This window comes from Barbatula barbatula, assembly GCF_947034865.1.
Source record: "Barbatula barbatula genome assembly, chromosome: 8".
NCBI lineage: Eukaryota > Metazoa > Chordata > Actinopteri > Cypriniformes > Nemacheilidae > Barbatula > Barbatula barbatula.
The window spans coordinates 271,418-290,874 of NC_136771.1; the positions used below are offsets into that span (position 1 = coordinate 271,418).

Consider the following 19,457-nt stretch of genomic DNA (forward strand, 5'->3'; position numbering starts at 1 on the left):
TGATCTTTTTCAATAAAACCAAGATGCCTTCTCCAGAATCAAATATGATTTCCTCTTTTCTTCAATACCTACTGAAAAATACACAGTGTGTTCTTTTGGAGCATTTGGAGCACAGTGGATCTGGACGACCACACGGCAGCAAAGCAATGAAATGGGCTATAAGTGGTTTGACAGAATGTATATTTACACACAGCATCAATCTTGAGATCAGATACCAAACAGATTTACACATTTAAACTCAGAACAAGCTTCTTTCAGCTCAAATCATCTGATCTGTGAAAGTTCAAACCTGTTCTTGTCCTCTGTAACATTTCAAGAACACATCACGTCAATGTAGTGAGATGTTTAAACGAACAGAATTAAGACTAAAGGGAGTTTCAGTGATTCAATCGTCTGCCGCAGTTCGTGTTATAGTCATGAAATATAATCTATTGATTCGTGTTGGTGGACTTTCATTACACAGACTGCGTGTGTATTTACATTTATATATTTATAACCTGATATCGAAAGAAGTCGAAAGGTACATATCTTAGGATCATACTTCACCACAAACCTTCAGCCCCCGAAGCTGACGTCACAGGGGAAAAGACTAATCAGAACAAACCAATGGGATCTTAGGGGACAGTAATTGACACTTTATAAAGAGGTCTGAGTTCACTTCAGATTGCGTTCATATACATGTGGACTGAAACCCGAAAACACTTCAGCTCTGTGGAGTCATAATGACTTTATTCGCGCTGTTCTTCTAGTGATTAGTCTCGTGCCAACCCGGCTCTCTCGCGACTGTAGTCATTTAATTAAAGTGAACCGAGTGCAGCGCGAGCGCGAGCCGATCTGCGTCACCTATAGCAGTTAAGTTGATTGCATCGATTTCATTGATTTGCAGCGGCTTCAGACTCATTTCATCTCTAAAGGTGTGCACTCTATCTCTCCGGCGACACTGCTTATTTATTCCTTTACCCATATTCCTCTTTTATATTTTGCCAAGTGATTAGATGAAAGTGTTTCATCAGGGCTCACAAAAAGTGTCTTTTGCGGAGGTTGAGGAATCGATAAGTTTTTATTTGCGCGAGGGTCAAAGCAGGTTGGGTGTTATTGATGCTCTTAAATGCATCACAAGTGTGTTGAGTCAAGGTCTGGCGGAACGCTGAGGTAAGCAAGAAAGCGGCCTAAACATGATGTGACATTACTCCATGTAAAAGTCATTCAAGCTCATTTATACGTTTGGTATGGAGGTCGAAGTCTGTTTGTGTGCAAACTGTATTTTCCATCATTTGATCACATGAATGTGATGCTTCTCATGCAAAGCGAACCAAACGGTCCCACACCGAAAACTATGATTTTTGCTGCTTGTCCAATTTGATGATTTCGTTAAATCAACATCATTTTTGTCACAATATGATTTTTCATGTTCAGTTATGTAACTTAATCCGTTCATGTTGGCACTACATAGATTATTTGTGATGTGTTAACACATTATTGTTATAACTGGGCAGAGGATTTATATTTCCCAGCATGCTTTGCGTAAAACGGTATTTTGAGTTATTTTCTATGGCGTGTTGTTTTATGTGTTTATCAGTCAAGAGAGACACTTGCCGGGTTTAATGTTCATTTATCTTTGAGATTTAGATGAAGTTCAATTCTGTTAAGCTTGTTTAACTTCATATCTTGATAGAGGTTCTTGTCACATTAATTATTAACGTTGAGAATGTTAAATGAAAATATGAAATGTTAACATATAAAAATGATGTTGATTAACAAACATAAATTTGGCAACTTGAACATAATAAAGTTGTTTACTCAGCATGATTTCATTATGTGCCACCGATGAATATCATTTTTTCATGTTAATCCAACAGATTTTCAGTTCATTTATGAAATATAAATCCTCTGCCCAGTTATAACAATTATATGTTAACACAACACAAATAATCTATGTAGTGCCAACATGATTTTTCATGTTCAGTTATGAACTTAATCTGTTCATGTTGTGACAATTTATGTTGATTTAACGGATTGAAATTAATCAAATTGGACAAGCAGCAAAAAAACTTCTCAGCTGAATTTGGGTAAATCTAAAGAGATGTTCATGTTGAGATCCTCAATAATATTGACTTGAGTTCAGTTTGACACATTTTTCTCTTCTGAAACTCAAAGGAGACATTGGTTTCACAGGAGAAATAAGGAGAACCATTTTCATTCCCCATAAGAACCTTTTAAATTACAGAGCAACTTTATGGAGCCATACAGTCAAAGAACATTTGAGAAACATTGATTTTTCCTCCTAGAAAAGATGCTTGACACGGTCCTTGCTTTGTCCTTGCCGTCTGCACCTGTAATCTTTTAGCACGTGATGCTAAAGCACCAGCAGCACCAGACGGTTCTATTTATCTTCTGATCGGCCGTGATTGTGTCTAATTGTCAGATCAGGAGTTCATTAAAGCAGATTAAGCCCAGGGGAAGATGTGAAGAGACACGGTGTTGTATCTGTGAACAGGGTTACGGCAAAGGAGAGAATTAGCTGATTAAAATGGACGAGCGCTTGGACACGAGGTGGGGGGGCCGCGGGTGATTGATGGGTAGATGTGGCAGCTTGAAGTGTTTGGCTAAGGCACGTCAAGCCAGTTGCTGTAGAACCAGCGAGATGTTTTCATCAATTTACAGCCATTACGGTGTCAAAAGAAGAGATGCCATTTGCATGAGACTGCTTTGTAACCAATCAATCTCAGAAATGCAAATTTCAACACAACGCTATTTACTTTTACAGACACACAAATCCGATAGAGAAAGAAATGATTTATCATAGACATCAATGAATTTACATATCATAAGAAAAAGAGTTTGAAATGTGACAAATGTGTCTGTCATGAGACTTTGAGAAGAGACGTCAAGAATGTGTGGAACTGAGATCTACACCGCCAAACTCTGTAACTAACTTATTAACAACTGAAAACTCCATCAAATCTCCTGTTTGAAGTACACACACACACACACACACACACACGTACCCACCCGCCCTCACCTCACATTTTTACCGTAAGCCCGTTTAATTTTCCTGAAATAGGCCCGTGACAGCTGCTTCATATTGATGGAGTATGGAGACAAATGAAACTGTAGACTGACGTGCTGTTATCCGTCCTGGGACGCCGTTCATCTTCTCATCGCATACACAAACACGCACATTCATGGCTTTATGGTATCACTTATCATGATTACTGCGAGAAACCAGTAAGCGTTTCCATTAAGCGTTTTTCTGGGATGTTGACAGAAAGAACAATTGATGTGAATATTAAGTGGTATTTATCGCTGATATAATGGCGGAAACCAAACTGAATGCATGGAAGTGAGTTTTTGCTAGATGTATTTTTCCGTAAGTCTTTTTTTGCTTTTATTATACTGATTTATACAATAACTCTCGATAAGATTTGATAATTGACAGTTTTTGATGCCTGATGTTGGTTTAAGGTCAACAGCTTGTTGAAAACATGAGTAAAACATCACTTGTGCTATTATAAATCTGGCAAAAATGTCAGATCCTATGCATTATTGTGTAAAAAAAGTGTATTGAGTTTTGATGTGCCATATCCACAGATGTGAATATCATTGAGATGTACGGTTTTGCTCTTTTTCGAAGGCCTTGGAGGCGGCGAGCATCACTTACCATTTCTTGACCAAATGTATATGTTTAAATGAACCTTAATGGCTGATTGTTGTGTATAAAATGTTTCGACTGGCATATAGGATTTTCGATGAAGTGAAGATGTTGAATGAGATGAACAGCACACCTTTAATGGGTGTAATTAGAGCGAGTGGATGGATACAAACCGGATTACAACCTCCAGCAACGAGGTGAAGTGCTCTGACAAATGGTGGGAGGGAGAAATCTCACACACACACATGACTGTACATACATCTCTCTGTAGCTCTGCACAGTAAACAGAGTTTTACCAGTGACTTCCATGAAGTCATAAATAAATCAGCAAGTTCTTGCCATTCTTCTATGGGGGGATTTTTCCGGCAGGGCTTAAGCCTAGTCAAGTCAAGTCAGCTTTATTTCTATAGCGCTTTTTACTATTTTCATTGTTACAAAGCAGCTGTACAAGAAAACATTGATTAACATAAGCTAAACATATAAGGTTAAGCAAGTCAAAACACAGGTCAAATATCAGACACACTATAAATTCCTAAATGCAGTGTTCATTAAATAAAACTATACAATTCTAGTACACACTAACTTAAATGTTAGCGGTGTCTTGATCAAAAACAACACAAACTGACATATCTTAAAGTATAGCTGATTGTTTTGTCTCAAGGTGCACACACTATTCTTTTTTTGTACAAACGACTCAAAATATAAAAACAAAACATGCACAAACTACAGATAGAGTAGTTTAAGACTATTGGAATAAACTGATCACTACATTAACTACATCTCTCTCCTCAACAAGACACATGATTTGGTCGTCTTCTTTAAGTGACCAGATTTTGACACTCAATACATTAATGACTTTATACAAATGAATGCAGTTCAAGCAGATGTAAGATTTTTCATTTCTCATCAGTGTTTGCAGTAAATGTGACTCTAAATAGAAAATTGAGGTTGATTTACCTTGTAACAAGATATGAAGTAATTGAACCGTCTTCTTCTAAACAATGAAGAAGAGAAGCCGGGGGGATGCAGAGAGGAGGCTGGAGCGATAAACAACAACCTGTCAATTCAGTGCACAGATTAACCCGAGGTCCAATCGGCCGCCAGTTAATTAACCCGACAGCATCTATCACTGACATCACCGACGCCTTTCATCTCTACTGGAGTTTCATTGGGACTTTCAAGGTTTTGGGAGACGTCCTCAAGGTGTGATTTACCAGGTTTCTGGCTCATAAAGAGACCATCCTCAAATCTGAATTTGCCAGGCCTTGATTCTCTGTGAAACACTTATATAATATCATATGTTACTAATACAACATATACGTTGAATGGACATCAAAGTCTCCGATGTGAACCGGACGCTGCAATCGTATTTACTTCCATATTACGATGCATTTCCTACAAATTGTGGGCGTGGCTTTCTTATTTCTCTGGGATTTCATTGGATGTATAAAAACAGCCGTTGGATTTTGAAATAGAACTAGCAGCAGACTGACAGTTGAAAGGGAGGAGTTAACGGATGCTCCGCCCATTGTCATTACTGGCAGGAAGTGCATTTTCAGATTTTAACGGGCAGAAGATTAAAGATTATAAGGGCACAAAAATTTAAAAAAAGAATATGACTCTCATTGATAAAGTATTTACAATAAGCGCTGCAATATTTCATGAAAAAATAGGAATTGTCATTTTTAACTTCACTGGGACTTTGGATTAAGTGTCTGTAAATGCAGCAATACTTGCTTTGTAGTCTTTATAGAAGGACAGCTGGCTGGAAAATTGAAGCCGTGGCAATGTGTGGTCATGAATGATATAATGATCCAGTCAGAACTTAGTCAATATCGACTTCATTGCTTTTCCATATCTCATATTTTAATGCAGCCGTCCGTCTGCGAGGGATAAATGTCATCCAATAAGAGCTCTGGAGACTTCGGCCTCCATTTGATCACAGCTAAGGTGACACGGGAACTCAATCGAAACGCTGCCACCAAAAAGCCATTTGTTTCCCGGAGAATTTACGAGGAATTGAATAAAATTTGTCAGCTTGATTGAATAATTGATTGTTTTTTATTTCCTGATCCTTTAGTAGTCAAATCTCGACGTCAGCGGTGAAGTGCTAAATTGGCACGTGTTATAATTTCAACAAGGCGAAACCGTTAGGCTACTTAACTCGATAACCTCCATCTATCAGGTCAATAAGTGTGAAACTAGACGGACTTCTACTCCAACATCGTAAATCAAATTTACGCGGAGGAAAGAGTCACAAAGAACAGCTTTACGAAGAGAATGTTGATGTATAACATCCTGACAGATTAAAGTTAAAATAAGCAGATTCATGGCCTTATTTGTTGTCCCAAAGGAATAACATAGTATGTATTTGTACACATTTGTACCCCCAAAATAAATTCACAACAGATCAGACTGAAATAAAGATCCGTGGTCTTATTTTTCTACACTCAAACGATCTGACGTTCACAAAAATAAGCTTTCCTTTTCTGGCAGCAAGGCCAGATTGAAGTATTTATCAGATGGTGTCCACATCTGTTGCCCTCACAGTTTCACACACAACGCCTGTATCATTTATCAGGGCGTGTTGGGTGGCGTGAGCTGTCACGGTTGTTGTCTGGGAAGTCTTCAATTCTCTGGGGTCATTAGAGGGAACGTGTGAGTTTGCCGATGGAAGAATAGAGAGGGCTGCTGTGCATTGTTCTCTGGGGTCAAGCCTCTTGTAGGATGTGCAGATTAAGCTTTCAGAAGAGGAAGGCAATGAAAGGTCAATGTCTAAAGAGGAGCTTTCTCGCTTCTGGTTTAGAATGCCAGACTTTACTTGAGTAAACCCTTTCAGTTGAACTAATTCAAAGTGTGTTGAGCAGGGCATTGAAAACCACGTTAAAACCTTAACATAATGAAAATGGCTCTTTCACTCCTCCCCTCACAAAAATGTGTGAACAAGTTCTTTTTATTAAGTATACTTCATTTAAAATCACAAAAAATGTACATTAACGTATAATGTGAACGTAACGCTCTTTTATACTGCCTCAGAAAAATGTGCATACTTTAAGTCCTTTATACTAATAAGTTCAAGTATTTTTAAGTATGCCTCATAAGTACTCGGTTTAATGCTATTTGAAATCTATGAGGTCACTTTGGATAAAAGCATTTGCTAAATGCTTCAGCACGAGGCTTTTCACACGTTTGCGATGTTGAAAATTTACTTAACATACATTGAGGCAACTTGATGCAAGATAATATAAATGTAAATAAATCAAGTGTACGTTGAAGTTTGCTTTGGTACTTGAGCTTCCAAATTGTGCATATTGTAAATGAATAGAAGTAAATGATTTGTTTTTTATACTGTATGTTGCATAAAAGGTTTCAACTTTTGAAATATTCAACAGTATAAAGGTGAGGTTTCAAGTTGGCGGGAACTCATGGTTCAGATTCATTGTGAAAATGACCGCAACAGTGACCTTTAACCTGCACGTCCATTATTGAGTCGCAGGTCCTCATCACTTCCCTGTTCAGTAAGTTGAAAGCCTTCTGACTCTGTAGTAACCAAAGGTTGCCATTCTCAGACAAATTAGCCAATGAGGGCTCACTCACTGTGTGCTAATGTCCTCGGACACTTCCTCATTGACCTTATATGCAAGGCCCTGCGCTTCTTCAAAGGAGATCCGTGTAATCCACTGCTGAAAAAACGACATCAATTAACACATACACAGTGGTTCGGTTCATCTGTATATAGGGCGATAATGAGAGATTAAACTGAGCGGGACAGAGACCAGATGATAGGTGGGAAGAAAAGGAGAACTTCAAAGCCTTCTCTCTTAAAGGAAGAGATAACAGGGATATCAGAGTGAAAGTAATTATGTCTGCTGGTGTGTGATGGCTGTAACACTGGTTGTTTATCTACGAGCACACAATAAGGCCCTTGTGCGGGGTCGTAAAATACCTGCTTGTTAAAGGATACCCATTAACCGTCATAATGCTCACACGTTCCCGGCCGGTGTAAACTTGTTACCTGCGTGGAAAAATCAAACAGGTGTTATCCAGTATGCTTGCACCTTGAACTCTGTCACTTTTAAAAATGAGTTTAAGCTTCCTTTTTAACCGAAGGACATATTTCTATACAAGGATGCATCACACCTTTCCAAATACGCCACTTTATTGATGATAACTTGATGTTTTCCCTTGTGAGGGATTTATGGTTGCCTTACATAAGAGTTTCAAATTAAATGTGATATTTTAATCATCATTTTAAAATCACCATATGAACACAGACGCTTCTACAATGTCATAAAAACAAACAAGATTTCAAAGCAAGGATATGGATCAAAGAACAGCACAAACAACATATGAAGGTAGCTACAAATTTGATGTCATCGTAGAAAAATAAACTGATTTGCATTGATATAAACACTAAAAGAAACGAGGAAGCAGCTGAAAGATTTTCTATTAAATAAATGTCCAGGCATCTATAGTAAATTGTAGTAAATTGTTGTATTCTGTAAGATGTTATCGTAATTACAACATTTTAATGTAAAGTATTGTTAGTTTTCATTAACTGTATTCATTAACAATAGTAAATTGATCATCCGTCATAAATAATGTAGTATACTTGAATATTTTCTATAGTAAAGTGTAAAATACAGTCGTTTATTATAGTAATTGTGACACATTGTTGTATTCTGTAGTATTACCTATAATAGACTGCGGTAAATAATGTAATATGTTTTCATATTTACTACAACAATATGTAGTAATTTGTATTATACTGTAAAACTTTGCTGTAATTTTGCAGCAGTTTTTCTTTATCTTACTGTAGATTTGATTACTACTTCATTTTTTTCCAATTAGTGCTGTTTTTAATTTGAGTCAAACCTTACTTTAAACTAAATTAAAACGCTCTGACTTTCCATATTTAAAATGAGCAAGAAGAGACTGGTCTCATTACTGGCATTACACTGCAAAAGGACATTCTTCATGAGCATTTTTGTTTAGTTTTCTAGTTAAAACATTTAAACTTTATAAATTACAAAATGTTTATGTAAATTACATCTAAAGTAAGTTACTGGAAAACCTGCTGCAAAACAAAAGAATGTCCTGCTCTGTATCAATGAACCAGCTAAGTTCTCAGGTCTGGAGAAAGGGAAGTGTCACGTTTATCTTTGAAGTCGTCTTATCTGCACTAATAATGACACATCAGAGAGCGATCGTAGCCATAGTGAAACTGATCAACATAATAAAGCCGCATAATTGAATGCACAATCTCTGATGAATTTATGAGACCTGATGGGTCCAGCCAGATAAAAACATATTAAATTCAACAGCGCGAGTGACACTGAAAGGTGCAAATCGAGGACAAAAACGCTGATAAATAACGTCATTTTCTGGCATTTGGATAAAAGCCGGACATTTATCAGTGTTTAGATGCAGTGCCAGGCAAGAGATGTTCTCAAAGATGTTTTCTTCACAGGAATAATTACTGTAATGTATTGGATGAAACCACACAAACATTTTTCAAAGGCAGGTACACTGAAACGGGGTGCATTGACATTAACCTGCACAAAGTTATCCCCGAGAAAACATCACAGATGAGATCCCTTTAATGTCTCCTTTATTTATCCTAGACAACAATGAGTTGAAAAGGAGAACACGTGGAAATGTTTCTCTTTCTCTTTAATATCACAAAAGATTTGTCAAGTCTACAGAAGTCAATATTATTGAAGATCTCAATATAAACTCATCAGATACAGATTATTTGATCTATCTCTACAATCACATTACACCTCTTCATGTTATCTCGTGCTATGAGAAAGAATGTTAGTAATGCTTTTGGATTCAATTTAATGCTGTTTTTGCCGGTGATTGGCTTATTTATGATCCATAAAACATCTGCATTCTAATGAGGAATCACACCTTCATTTTCTCCAACACAAATCTTACTAAGCACACAACATATAATATGATAAAGTGTAGAGAGCAAGAGCGATGAAGGTCTGGAGATTTTCAGTGATATTCTTTGCGAAAACTGGTGTTTGCCCAAATGAGTTTCCATCTGCTTAATTAAATGTGTTTACTTTCAGCACCACAGTATTTTATACAGGACACCCCCAGCCCGATTTCAATAAAACAAGACCTACAACCAAATTTAATGAAACCAGATTACAAGTGCCATTTGCTCAGTTGAATTAGATTTTGACACGATTTGACATGACACCTTCTGTACTTCAATGAAAGTCAATGCGAGGCCAAATGCTAAGAACATTAAAAAAGTGAAAGTTCTTTGATCATTTACTCATCCACATGTCATAAACCTGAATGACTTTCTTTCTAGCGCAGAACACAACAGAAGATCTTTTGAAGAACGTTTCAACCCCACTGACTTCTATGAATACAAAACCACTGAGACATTTCTCAAAGTATCTTCCTTTGTGTTCCACCGATGAACCTGCAGTACAGTTTGTTTTTCCGAACACATATGTGCCGTGTAACATGCCATGTTCACCTGTATGTACAGTATTTCCAGTGAAAGGTGTGATAGAAAGACTGCTGACTCAAGCACAAGATGAAAGAAAGAGACTCTCTGTGTGATCACCGCCGAGCCGCGATAATGACCGCAAAATAAGCCAATAATCGGTGATAAGACCTTTAATGTTCTGTCAACTAGACGAGCACTAAAGTTTACAGGCTGTAATGATAAACTTTGACTTTGATGTAAAACTGCACTGTGTGATCTACATACAGTCCGTGCAGAACATACACATGAATAAATATGAAAATAATAAATAAATATGTTATTTCAGAGGTGTCAGTCATTGCTCTGATTGAATGCGCGCGCATCTGTCACGGGTGCCAATGATGGATTGACCAGCGGCCCGTTTGTTTCAATGACTTTTAATTCATAAAAGCAGCCGGAGAGGATGTTGAATCTGTGGAGAGCACTTGACCACTTGATCCTAGTGCAACACTTGCTAGAAATATTCTTCTTTTTTTTGTATTCAAAATGCATGATTAGAAACACATCTCCGTATAGGCCTAAATGTGTTTGCATTTTTTTATTTTGTTCATTTATGTTTTTTCTGTTTTTGTGGTGAATCAAGTCAAATAAATGTATGACCAAATTCGTTTCCAACTGTATTCCTGTAGCACTACTTTTCACAATATTTCATTGATAGAACATAACAGGCAGTGGCACACATTAAATGGTACACGTTAAAAAACAACGTTCAATAAATTAAAATCTAAAACATTATATAATAATCAAATGGGCTTAAGTAACAGAAGTTTTGTTTTAAAAATATGTCATTAATATATGAAATATAATTGAGCTATTCGGGATCAGGTATGGCTATGATGTCTAGTCTGCGCACATGAGCACCACAGACAGACAGACAGACAGACAGACAGACAGTAATCAAGAGTGGTGACCCGCTTCCATTTCCTCAGGTCATGATAATCACAAGAGTTTTTATTCATCCCCGCCAACATTTAAAAAAGGAATCCTGGATATCAATTCATTTCCTCTCGATTTATTGCATGTTTACGACGGTCAGTTCATGACCTGAATGAATGTGTTAAATAGATTGAATATTTCACACAGCCTGCACTCTTTCCGATATTACCATTTTTGGCCTCGATTTCGAAGTAATATTCCATATATACTCTTTGCGGTGTCTGAATGAATATTTACTTTAAGACGCATTTATTGAGTCGAAAAGCTAAAAAAATAATCGATTCGAAATAATCGAAATAACAGAGAAATATCAGTTTCCTTGAGTTCATTTAACGGACAGCTTTAAACATATAGAGACGCTGTTTGTGTTCATTCTAACATTAAGAGTGAACGTGTTATTATTATGTTGGGAAAGAGAAAACTTATCATTTATTAAATCAAAGCCTTTTATTACAGAAAATATCGTTTAATGTAAAATTCAACACACTGTCTCTAACATGAACAATTCGGCGATGTCATGCATTCATTTATGGACTATGTATATGTAACTTAAAGTCGTTCAATTTGATTAGGCGTAAAATGATTAGATTCGTAATAATTATTAATAAAATACATACAAAATTCCATATTTGATTTTGTTCGTTTAAATAATTCATCATTTATTTTATATCTATATCTATATATGATGATGGTTTAATAATTGTTCAGGGAGTCTTTTAACAGTGTTGAATCAAATGAACGATACAGTGAATGAGGTCTTTAGTTTCAATCTTTTGCAGGTGGTGAGGAAACGACCTCAGTGAGACACTACTACAGTACGCTTAGCTGATTAGAAAACTGTCAAGCGATCAACTCGTCTGCAGCCAATGAGCGCGCACGCAGGCGTTCTGACTGAGATGGCATCTCGCAGGAAAGTTCAGAGAACACTGGATGAAAGCGATGCTGATTCACAGAGACTCAGAGCCACAGGAACGAGTTCTGGATTTCATTTCGAGACACTTTAATGCGCGCGTACATTTTTGGGAATACGCAAGAATATTTGGCGTCTCATTGGGTGGGATCCAAATGGGTAGACATCAGGGGATCATATATTTGACAGCTCTTTAATTGATTCAAGACATCTCGTAATCGAGTTTAAAACGCACACACTACACTGCTTTCTGGCCACTTCAAGCGACTCAAAAGTTTTGCGATGGAAAAATCGAAAAACTTCCGGATCGACGCCCTTCTGGCTGAAGAAACACACAGAGGGACCCGAGAAGTACTATCACCCGGACTCAGTAGCGACAGCCCGACGGGCAGCCCGATGTCCTGCAGGCGCGCGGACACTCCGTCTCCACGCGGGACAACGCTTCACCTTCAACCCGGAATCATACCTAAACCAGGTCTGCTCAATCTCCCGCACCCAGGACTCGCGTCTCTTCCCCAAGGCTCGATCCCGGGCATGTACTCAGCTCCCATGTACCCTCTCTCGGCTTTGGGAGGCCAGCACCCCGCTTTTGCGTACTCGGGTTTTATGCATCCGTATCCGGAGCAGCTGAAGGCGGCGGCAATGGCTGGATCTTTACCCCTGGAGCACTGGATACGAGCTGGGATCATGCTGCCACGACTTCCAGATTACACCTGTGAGTGGCCTTTAAACAAATATGTGAAACGTTATATCCTGAATAACAGATCGGTAAGAGTTTGCCTTCAAATATAAAGAGCTGTTGTTAACACATTTTAAATCTTGTTAATGAAAGTTATCAAGTGACTAAATGTAGTGGAATCACTTAGATGGGTGTGTAACACTTTGCAAAAACAAACATTGTATAACAATTAAAAAGATTACTGTATTAAAATGTGTGCAAAGCCTAAAAACAAATTAAACTAACCAAGATATGGGTTCACAATTTCTGTTTGAATGTCAATTAACCAATGAGCTACTAAGCATGATAAAGTCTTACGTTATGATATTATTAACGTGTTATGAACTGTAATAAATAGGTGAGCGTTTTATTATCTAAAAAAAACATCTTGTTCCGTGTTTGTTGAAAGCATTGAAACTAAACTAATTGTCTTGTATTAAAAATGAAGAAAGCTTTGTGTGTCTGGTGCAGAAAAAATACATCAGACAATAGAATGAGGTCACACTTAAAGTTGGTGAATTGCACAATATTAATATGAATTTATTTGTGCACATCACAAAATAATGTTATTGTCGAAGACTTCGTTGAGTTGCATCATTGCTATTGTCATATTGTATGCAAATATTGTGAAGGACCACAAAATCCTTTTCAGGGTAATCAAAGAAGTGCAAACAGAGAGAGAGAGAGAGAGAGAGAGAGAGGTGGCTATGGTTACTCTTACCTGCCACTCTTAAAACACAGGGGGTTCGCCCGAGCAATTACTGTATTCATGATCAATTATTAACCTTTGATTATTCAACTGAAATTGTGGTGGTCACATGATAAAATGAGTTGAACATCTGTTGGATTATATATATATATATATATATATATAAAAATTGGGTGCCCTTAAATAAAGTAAAAATGCTCACATTTAAGATAAGTTTTTAAAAATATTAGACATTCTCTGAAAGGCATTCTTAATTTTACCATGTGCAATATACATTACAGCACTGCTTAGACATGATCAAAATATTATTTTACCTTTAGGTACTTAAAGAAAACGACAACTCAACAATAAAGTCATTTTGTTGTCTCTCTGACTAAACAATCATCTATACCGTGCTACCAGGATTTATACCAAACAGCAATAATATAATTTTATTTTTGGCTTCTTTATAAAGCCATAAATGTCAGGTTGATGGAACCTATCTTTGTGCGAAAGAGAAACAATAAACAAACGCCTCAAACATACTGCAGTTCATCAATAAAATCCCAAAAGCGTTCATTGAATTTTCATTAAGTTAATGGCTTGCTCTTGGGTTTTATGGCCGCTCGGCTCGCCATCCGTTGTGTTCAACAATAAGCTGCAGAACAGTTATTATGGTAAATAATAGCTGCAAATTCTGGGCTTCCTTTTCCAACCCTGCGAGTCCTTGACTTTATATAAAAGAGACAAAAATCTCATAAAAATAATCTAGACGTGGATTACAGCGGCTCACGTCCTTTTTGCCTTCATGGTGCTTAATTTTTATATAGAGGCCCAAGAGGCCTGTTATTAATTTGGAACAGATTTACAGGGTTTTCAATAGCATTACTGTGGGCTTTAAGAAAAAATGCTGCTTAATGTTTATGCCAGTTTAAAGTTGAAATAAGATCAATATAAAGTTATGTTGAACTTCAGTATTATTAACAGCTTTGCCTCGACCATAACCCTACGTCTTAAATTTTGCAAACGTGACTGAAGCCTCCGATCAACACAAGAAGATATTTGAAAGAATGTTGGTAACCAAACAACACTGAACTCCATTGACTTCCATCACAAAACCACCGAGACATTTCTCTAAATATCTTCTGTTGTGTTCCACTGAAGAAAGACTCACATACAGGTGTACAGTCACAGGAGGGGGAATAAATGATGACAGAATGTTTCTTTAAATCTTTTTCATTGGTCGTTAAAGGGACAGTTCACCCAAAAATTCTATCATCATTTTCTCACAAACAGCGTCTCTACATGTTTAAAGCTGTACGTTAAATGAACTCGAGAAGATCGGTCCAACCCTGTATACATGTGTTTGATCTGATGAACACACAGTAAGAAACCGAGAAGAATGTCAGATCTGACCCCCGTTGACTCATATAGTATTTATTTCCCCTGCTATGGCAGTCCATGGGGGGCGAGATCTGATAATCTTCCAAATGTATTCCTGTGTGTTCACAGTAATATGACAGAATTTTCATTTTTTTGTGAAGTATAACTTTAATGTTATGTGCAGTCTTCTGTTTGTTAGATGCTAAGATATATTGATGATTGTTTTTGACTTATAGCAGCACCCCAGTCTGGTTTAATGGGAAAATGTCGCAGGCCGCGCACAGCTTTCACCAGTCAACAGCTACTGGAGCTCGAGAACCAGTTTAAACTCAACAAGTACCTCTCACGACCCAAACGCTTCGAAGTCGCCACATCGCTCATGCTGACTGAAACACAGGTGAAGCATCCCCTCAGAACTCTCCTCAAAATCAGATATTTCAATGCCATATTATCATATGTATATGATAACCGTCATTGTGTGGGTATCCAGGTGAAGATCTGGTTCCAGAACCGTCGGATGAAGTGGAAACGCAGTCGTAAGGCTAAAGAACAGGCCGCTCAGGGCGAGGCCGAACGCCAACGGGGAGGAACCAAGTCGACCAATGAGAGGCCAGGAAGAGACGGCCGCCGGGCCTCAGGTATGGATGAGCTGGAAGAAGATATCGACGAGGAAGATGAAGAGTATGATGAGGAAGACGGAGAAAAACACAAGTTCATGAACATCCATCGCTCCACAGATTTCCTGCACCACACAGCTGAACTGGCGTACCACCCGGATAGCTCGTTCTCCGATGACGACATGGACGAGGTTGGGGCTGACAGGAAGATCGGGGCGGGGTTATGAAAAGACAGATTCAGAGGATGCGGAAGCTGAAATAGAGTTTGTAAAACAGACCGCAGGAACTCACAGCAATCTAATACAGTCCTGTGATAGCTGTCACTCCCAGATGAAATAGTGAATCAACCAAAATTGTACTGATAATCGCCTCTGGGGACGTTCTTACAATTCAGACAAACAAACATACATGATGTTTTTAGGAAGACATGTACATTAACCCTCTGCTATTCTTTGGTCGCTGATGAACATAAAACTTTTTTTTATTTACTTTATGGCAATGGTACTAAACTTGGTGACTTATGTGGCACTGGAAAATCATCACACTTGTGGTCCTCAGTCAATAATGACCACCATAGGAAATGTATTGGAAACAGTTCAACGTTTGATTGATTACAACACTTTTGTTACAACACGTTGTCTCTCGTCCCACTTGCTATGTGCACAAAACACTAATAGATGTGGTTCAAAAAGGCTAAACGGTCCTTAAAAAAGTAATATTTTACTTCTCTCTGTCATGGTATTAGGACAAATACTATACTATCATATTCAATAGAATAAACAGATCATAATTATTGCAAAAATATTACATTTATGCCATTATGTTGTCTAAAAATGCTAATTATTAAACAAAACAAATATTCTTCATAATAAACAAAAAACATAATAAACAAAATAATAAGAAAAATATTATAATATAATTTTTAATAGAAGGGGGAAAGAATCCTAATTATTGCTTACATTTTACAATAATTATTCTACTGATCAAAAATGTATAATAGATTTGACTGAAAATTATTTAGATTACTGATTAGTTTGATTTTGGTTGTTGACTTTTCACCAAGATGAGTACAAGTGTTCCACAACGAGGAAAAGCAGGAGGTTCATTCTTCATTTATTTCGTTTCTCTGTAAATAGAATCAGATGTTGTGAATATTTTGTGCCAAGCACTCAGTTTAGTAAAATGTTTCATTTAATAGTAGCTAAATATTTACATTTAATATAAGGAAAACGTAAATAACATTGAATTGAGTTGACTAAATGTAGCTCTGTCAAAATGATGATTTTATTGCCTGGTGGTTTACAAGCCATTTACAAGCCCCTCTTAAGAACTACAACAAAAATAACATCATCATATATTGAAGTAATGAACTGAACGATGTCTGTCTGACCTCTTGGAGAGCTTGAATTTAAGGTGCTACATATTTATTTGTATAGAAACACGTCCTGTGAATATTCAGTCATGTGTCTGTGTTGAGAACATGTTTGCTGTCGTCTATAATGTTATTTAAATCATTTACGCTGAACACGCGGTTGTATAAACGTGGTATTTGTCTGTGTTGTCGTAAACTGATGAAAATAAACAAAAGGAACACGACTGTGTGAATACACTTTTTTCGGCTATGATGAGAACATTCAATCCTACCCCAATTCGAGACCATTTGTTTTAAATGTATATGAATGAATATGATCTGCTTTTTTGCGTCAATGGCGTTGAGGTCCGGCGGCATATCTGTTGGCAGCGAGGATGATTAACACGAGAATAAACCTGCGATGGGTTATTTACAACCCGACTCTCAAACCTGAATTATTCGCTCGAGTTTACTGATAGAGAAATAATTAAGTTAATGAAGAGCGAGTAATGTAACCAACCTCCTGATGATCATGATGATGATGTCACCCAAAACACACAAAAGCATAATGATGAGAGCGTGACTAAAACCAGCCATTTTATTGGGTGTTTGTGCGACGACGGTGATTAAATGCAGAACGACAGGACAGCGTGTTTATACAATGATGAAATGCATTTTTAACTGGCTTATTGTCCCTGTCTTGTTAAAACTCAAGGAGGAAACCCTGGAAACAAGGACGGCCTTTCAGTTTGTTTTTTGCTCATTTTTAGAGATTGAACGGTTCATCTTACGCGTGGTCATTTGTCGACGCTCCCTCAGGGTGATTATATGGAGAGCGTTGTGAACGCGTTGTCAATGAAACGCTCAAGAGTGTTCAGAGCAGCAGGGTTTCAAAGTCAAGAAAAGGGTTCCTGACGTACACAAAGAAGAGGTTGTATTTTACACGACAGCGTGCATGTTACTGCGCGTTTAAAGGGAGGATTTAGCCAAAAATGAAAAACATTTGAGCTTTTATTCACCGTCATGTCAGTCCAAACCTGTACGACTTTCTTTTTTCCTCAGAACACAAAATATAAGATATTGCGGGGAAGGTTGATCCTCAAACAACATGTCGAAGTATCTTCTTTTGTGTCAGATACAGGTTTTCAACCACACGAGGGTCAATAAACGAGGACAGAATTGTCCCTTAAAAGAAACAAAGCATCGCGGTTCTATTAGTATTTGATTCCTTCAGAAAACACAATCTAGTCTTTTATTACAGTCTGGAACAAACGTTGCTCTTTATAATACATAAAAGACTTTAATGTTGTAAAGCTCAACCTTTATAGATTGCGTGACACGACACGATGTTATTTTCTAAACACGACGAGCAAACGTCACGTCACGCTGCGTGATCCGATCCGTCACTTTTAACCGCATAAAAACGACTAAACGCGACAAATCACGAGCAATAACTTGAGCGACACGACCCCGTAAAATATTTATACGCTGTAGTTTAATCAATCAGACTCATTACGGGAATATGAACAGATTGTGTGATCTTTCAAAGCAATCACCCGTATTGCTTGAGATTTCTGCGCGGTCCTGTCGTGTCACTTAAGCTAATGGGAAGGTAAAGGAATGAGAAACCGGCCCATAAATCCACATCTGTCGCGTCTTCAGCCGAGACCCAAACGCGCGCAAAAAGGCCAAGTTTGAGTAATAAAGTTTATTGAAAAAGCCTTGAGCCTTTTCTCTTTAAAGGCAACGTTGTGTTCGGGACAGGCATTTATTATGCTTGCGGGAAATCTATCAAACAGATGCGAAATGTGGCTTAATAATCAAGATAAGCGACCAGCTTGCCGTCGCCATCATTATGATTGGCCAGGAGTCAGCAAAAGGCCGTGTTTGTTTTCCCTGCGCAATAAATAATGTCCACATCCTTGAGATGTGATTCTGATGCAGCTATAGAAAGTGTCCCGTGTTTGCCTCACAGCAGCAGCAGCAGCGGATCATCTCATATAGAAAGTGTCCCGTGTTTGCCTCACAGCAGCAGCAGCGGATCATCTCATATAGAAAGTGTCCCGTGTTTGCCTCACAGCAGCAGCAGCGGATCATCTCATATAGAAAGTGTCCCGTGTTTGCCTCACAGCAGCAGCAGCGGATCATCTCATATAGAAAGTGTCCCGTGTTTGCCTCACAGCAGCAGCAGCGGATCATCTCATATAGAAAGTGTCCCGTGTTTGCCTCACAGCAGCAGCAGAGGATCATCTCATATAGAAAGTGTCCCGCGTTTGCCTCACAGCAGCAGCAGCGGATCATCTCATATAGAAAGTGTCCCGTGTTTGCCTCACAGCAGCAGCAGCGGATCATCTCATATAGAAAGTGTCCCGTGTTTGCCTCACAGCAGCAGCAGCGGGATCATCTCATATAGAAAGTGTCATGGTTTGCCTCACAGCAGCAGCAGAGGATCATCTCATATAGAAAGTGTCCCGTATTTGCCTCACAGCAGAAGCAGCGGATCATCTCATATAGAAAGTGTCCCGTGTTTGCCTCACAGCAGAAGCAACGGATCATCTCATATAGAAAGTGTCCCGTGTTTACCTCACAGCAGCAGCAGAGGATCATCTCATATAGAAAGTGTCCCGTGTTTGCCTCACAGCAGAAGCAGCGGATCATCTCATATAGAAAGTGTCCCGTGTTTGCCTC

General features: G+C 38.1%; 1 protein-coding gene across 2 annotated transcripts; it reads left to right on the plus strand.

Moving 5' to 3' along the window:
* The first annotated feature begins 12,008 nt into the window (after positions 1-12,008).
* Positions 12,009-17,000, plus strand: mnx2b (motor neuron and pancreas homeobox 2b). Of its 2 annotated transcripts, none has more exons than XM_079461545.1 (3): positions 12,009-12,727; positions 15,038-15,198; positions 15,292-17,000. In XM_079461545.1, exons 1-3 carry the CDS (start codon positions 12,295-12,297, stop codon positions 15,643-15,645), a joined length of 948 nt encoding a protein of 315 aa, XP_079317671.1. In that variant the 5' UTR covers positions 12,009-12,294; the 3' UTR covers positions 15,646-17,000. The 2 variants fall into 2 exon arrangements, with proteins under 2 accessions (XP_079317671.1, XP_079317672.1); XM_079461546.1 differs by having other exon boundaries at positions 15,041-15,198.
* Positions 17,001-19,457: the final 2,457 nt, after the last annotated feature.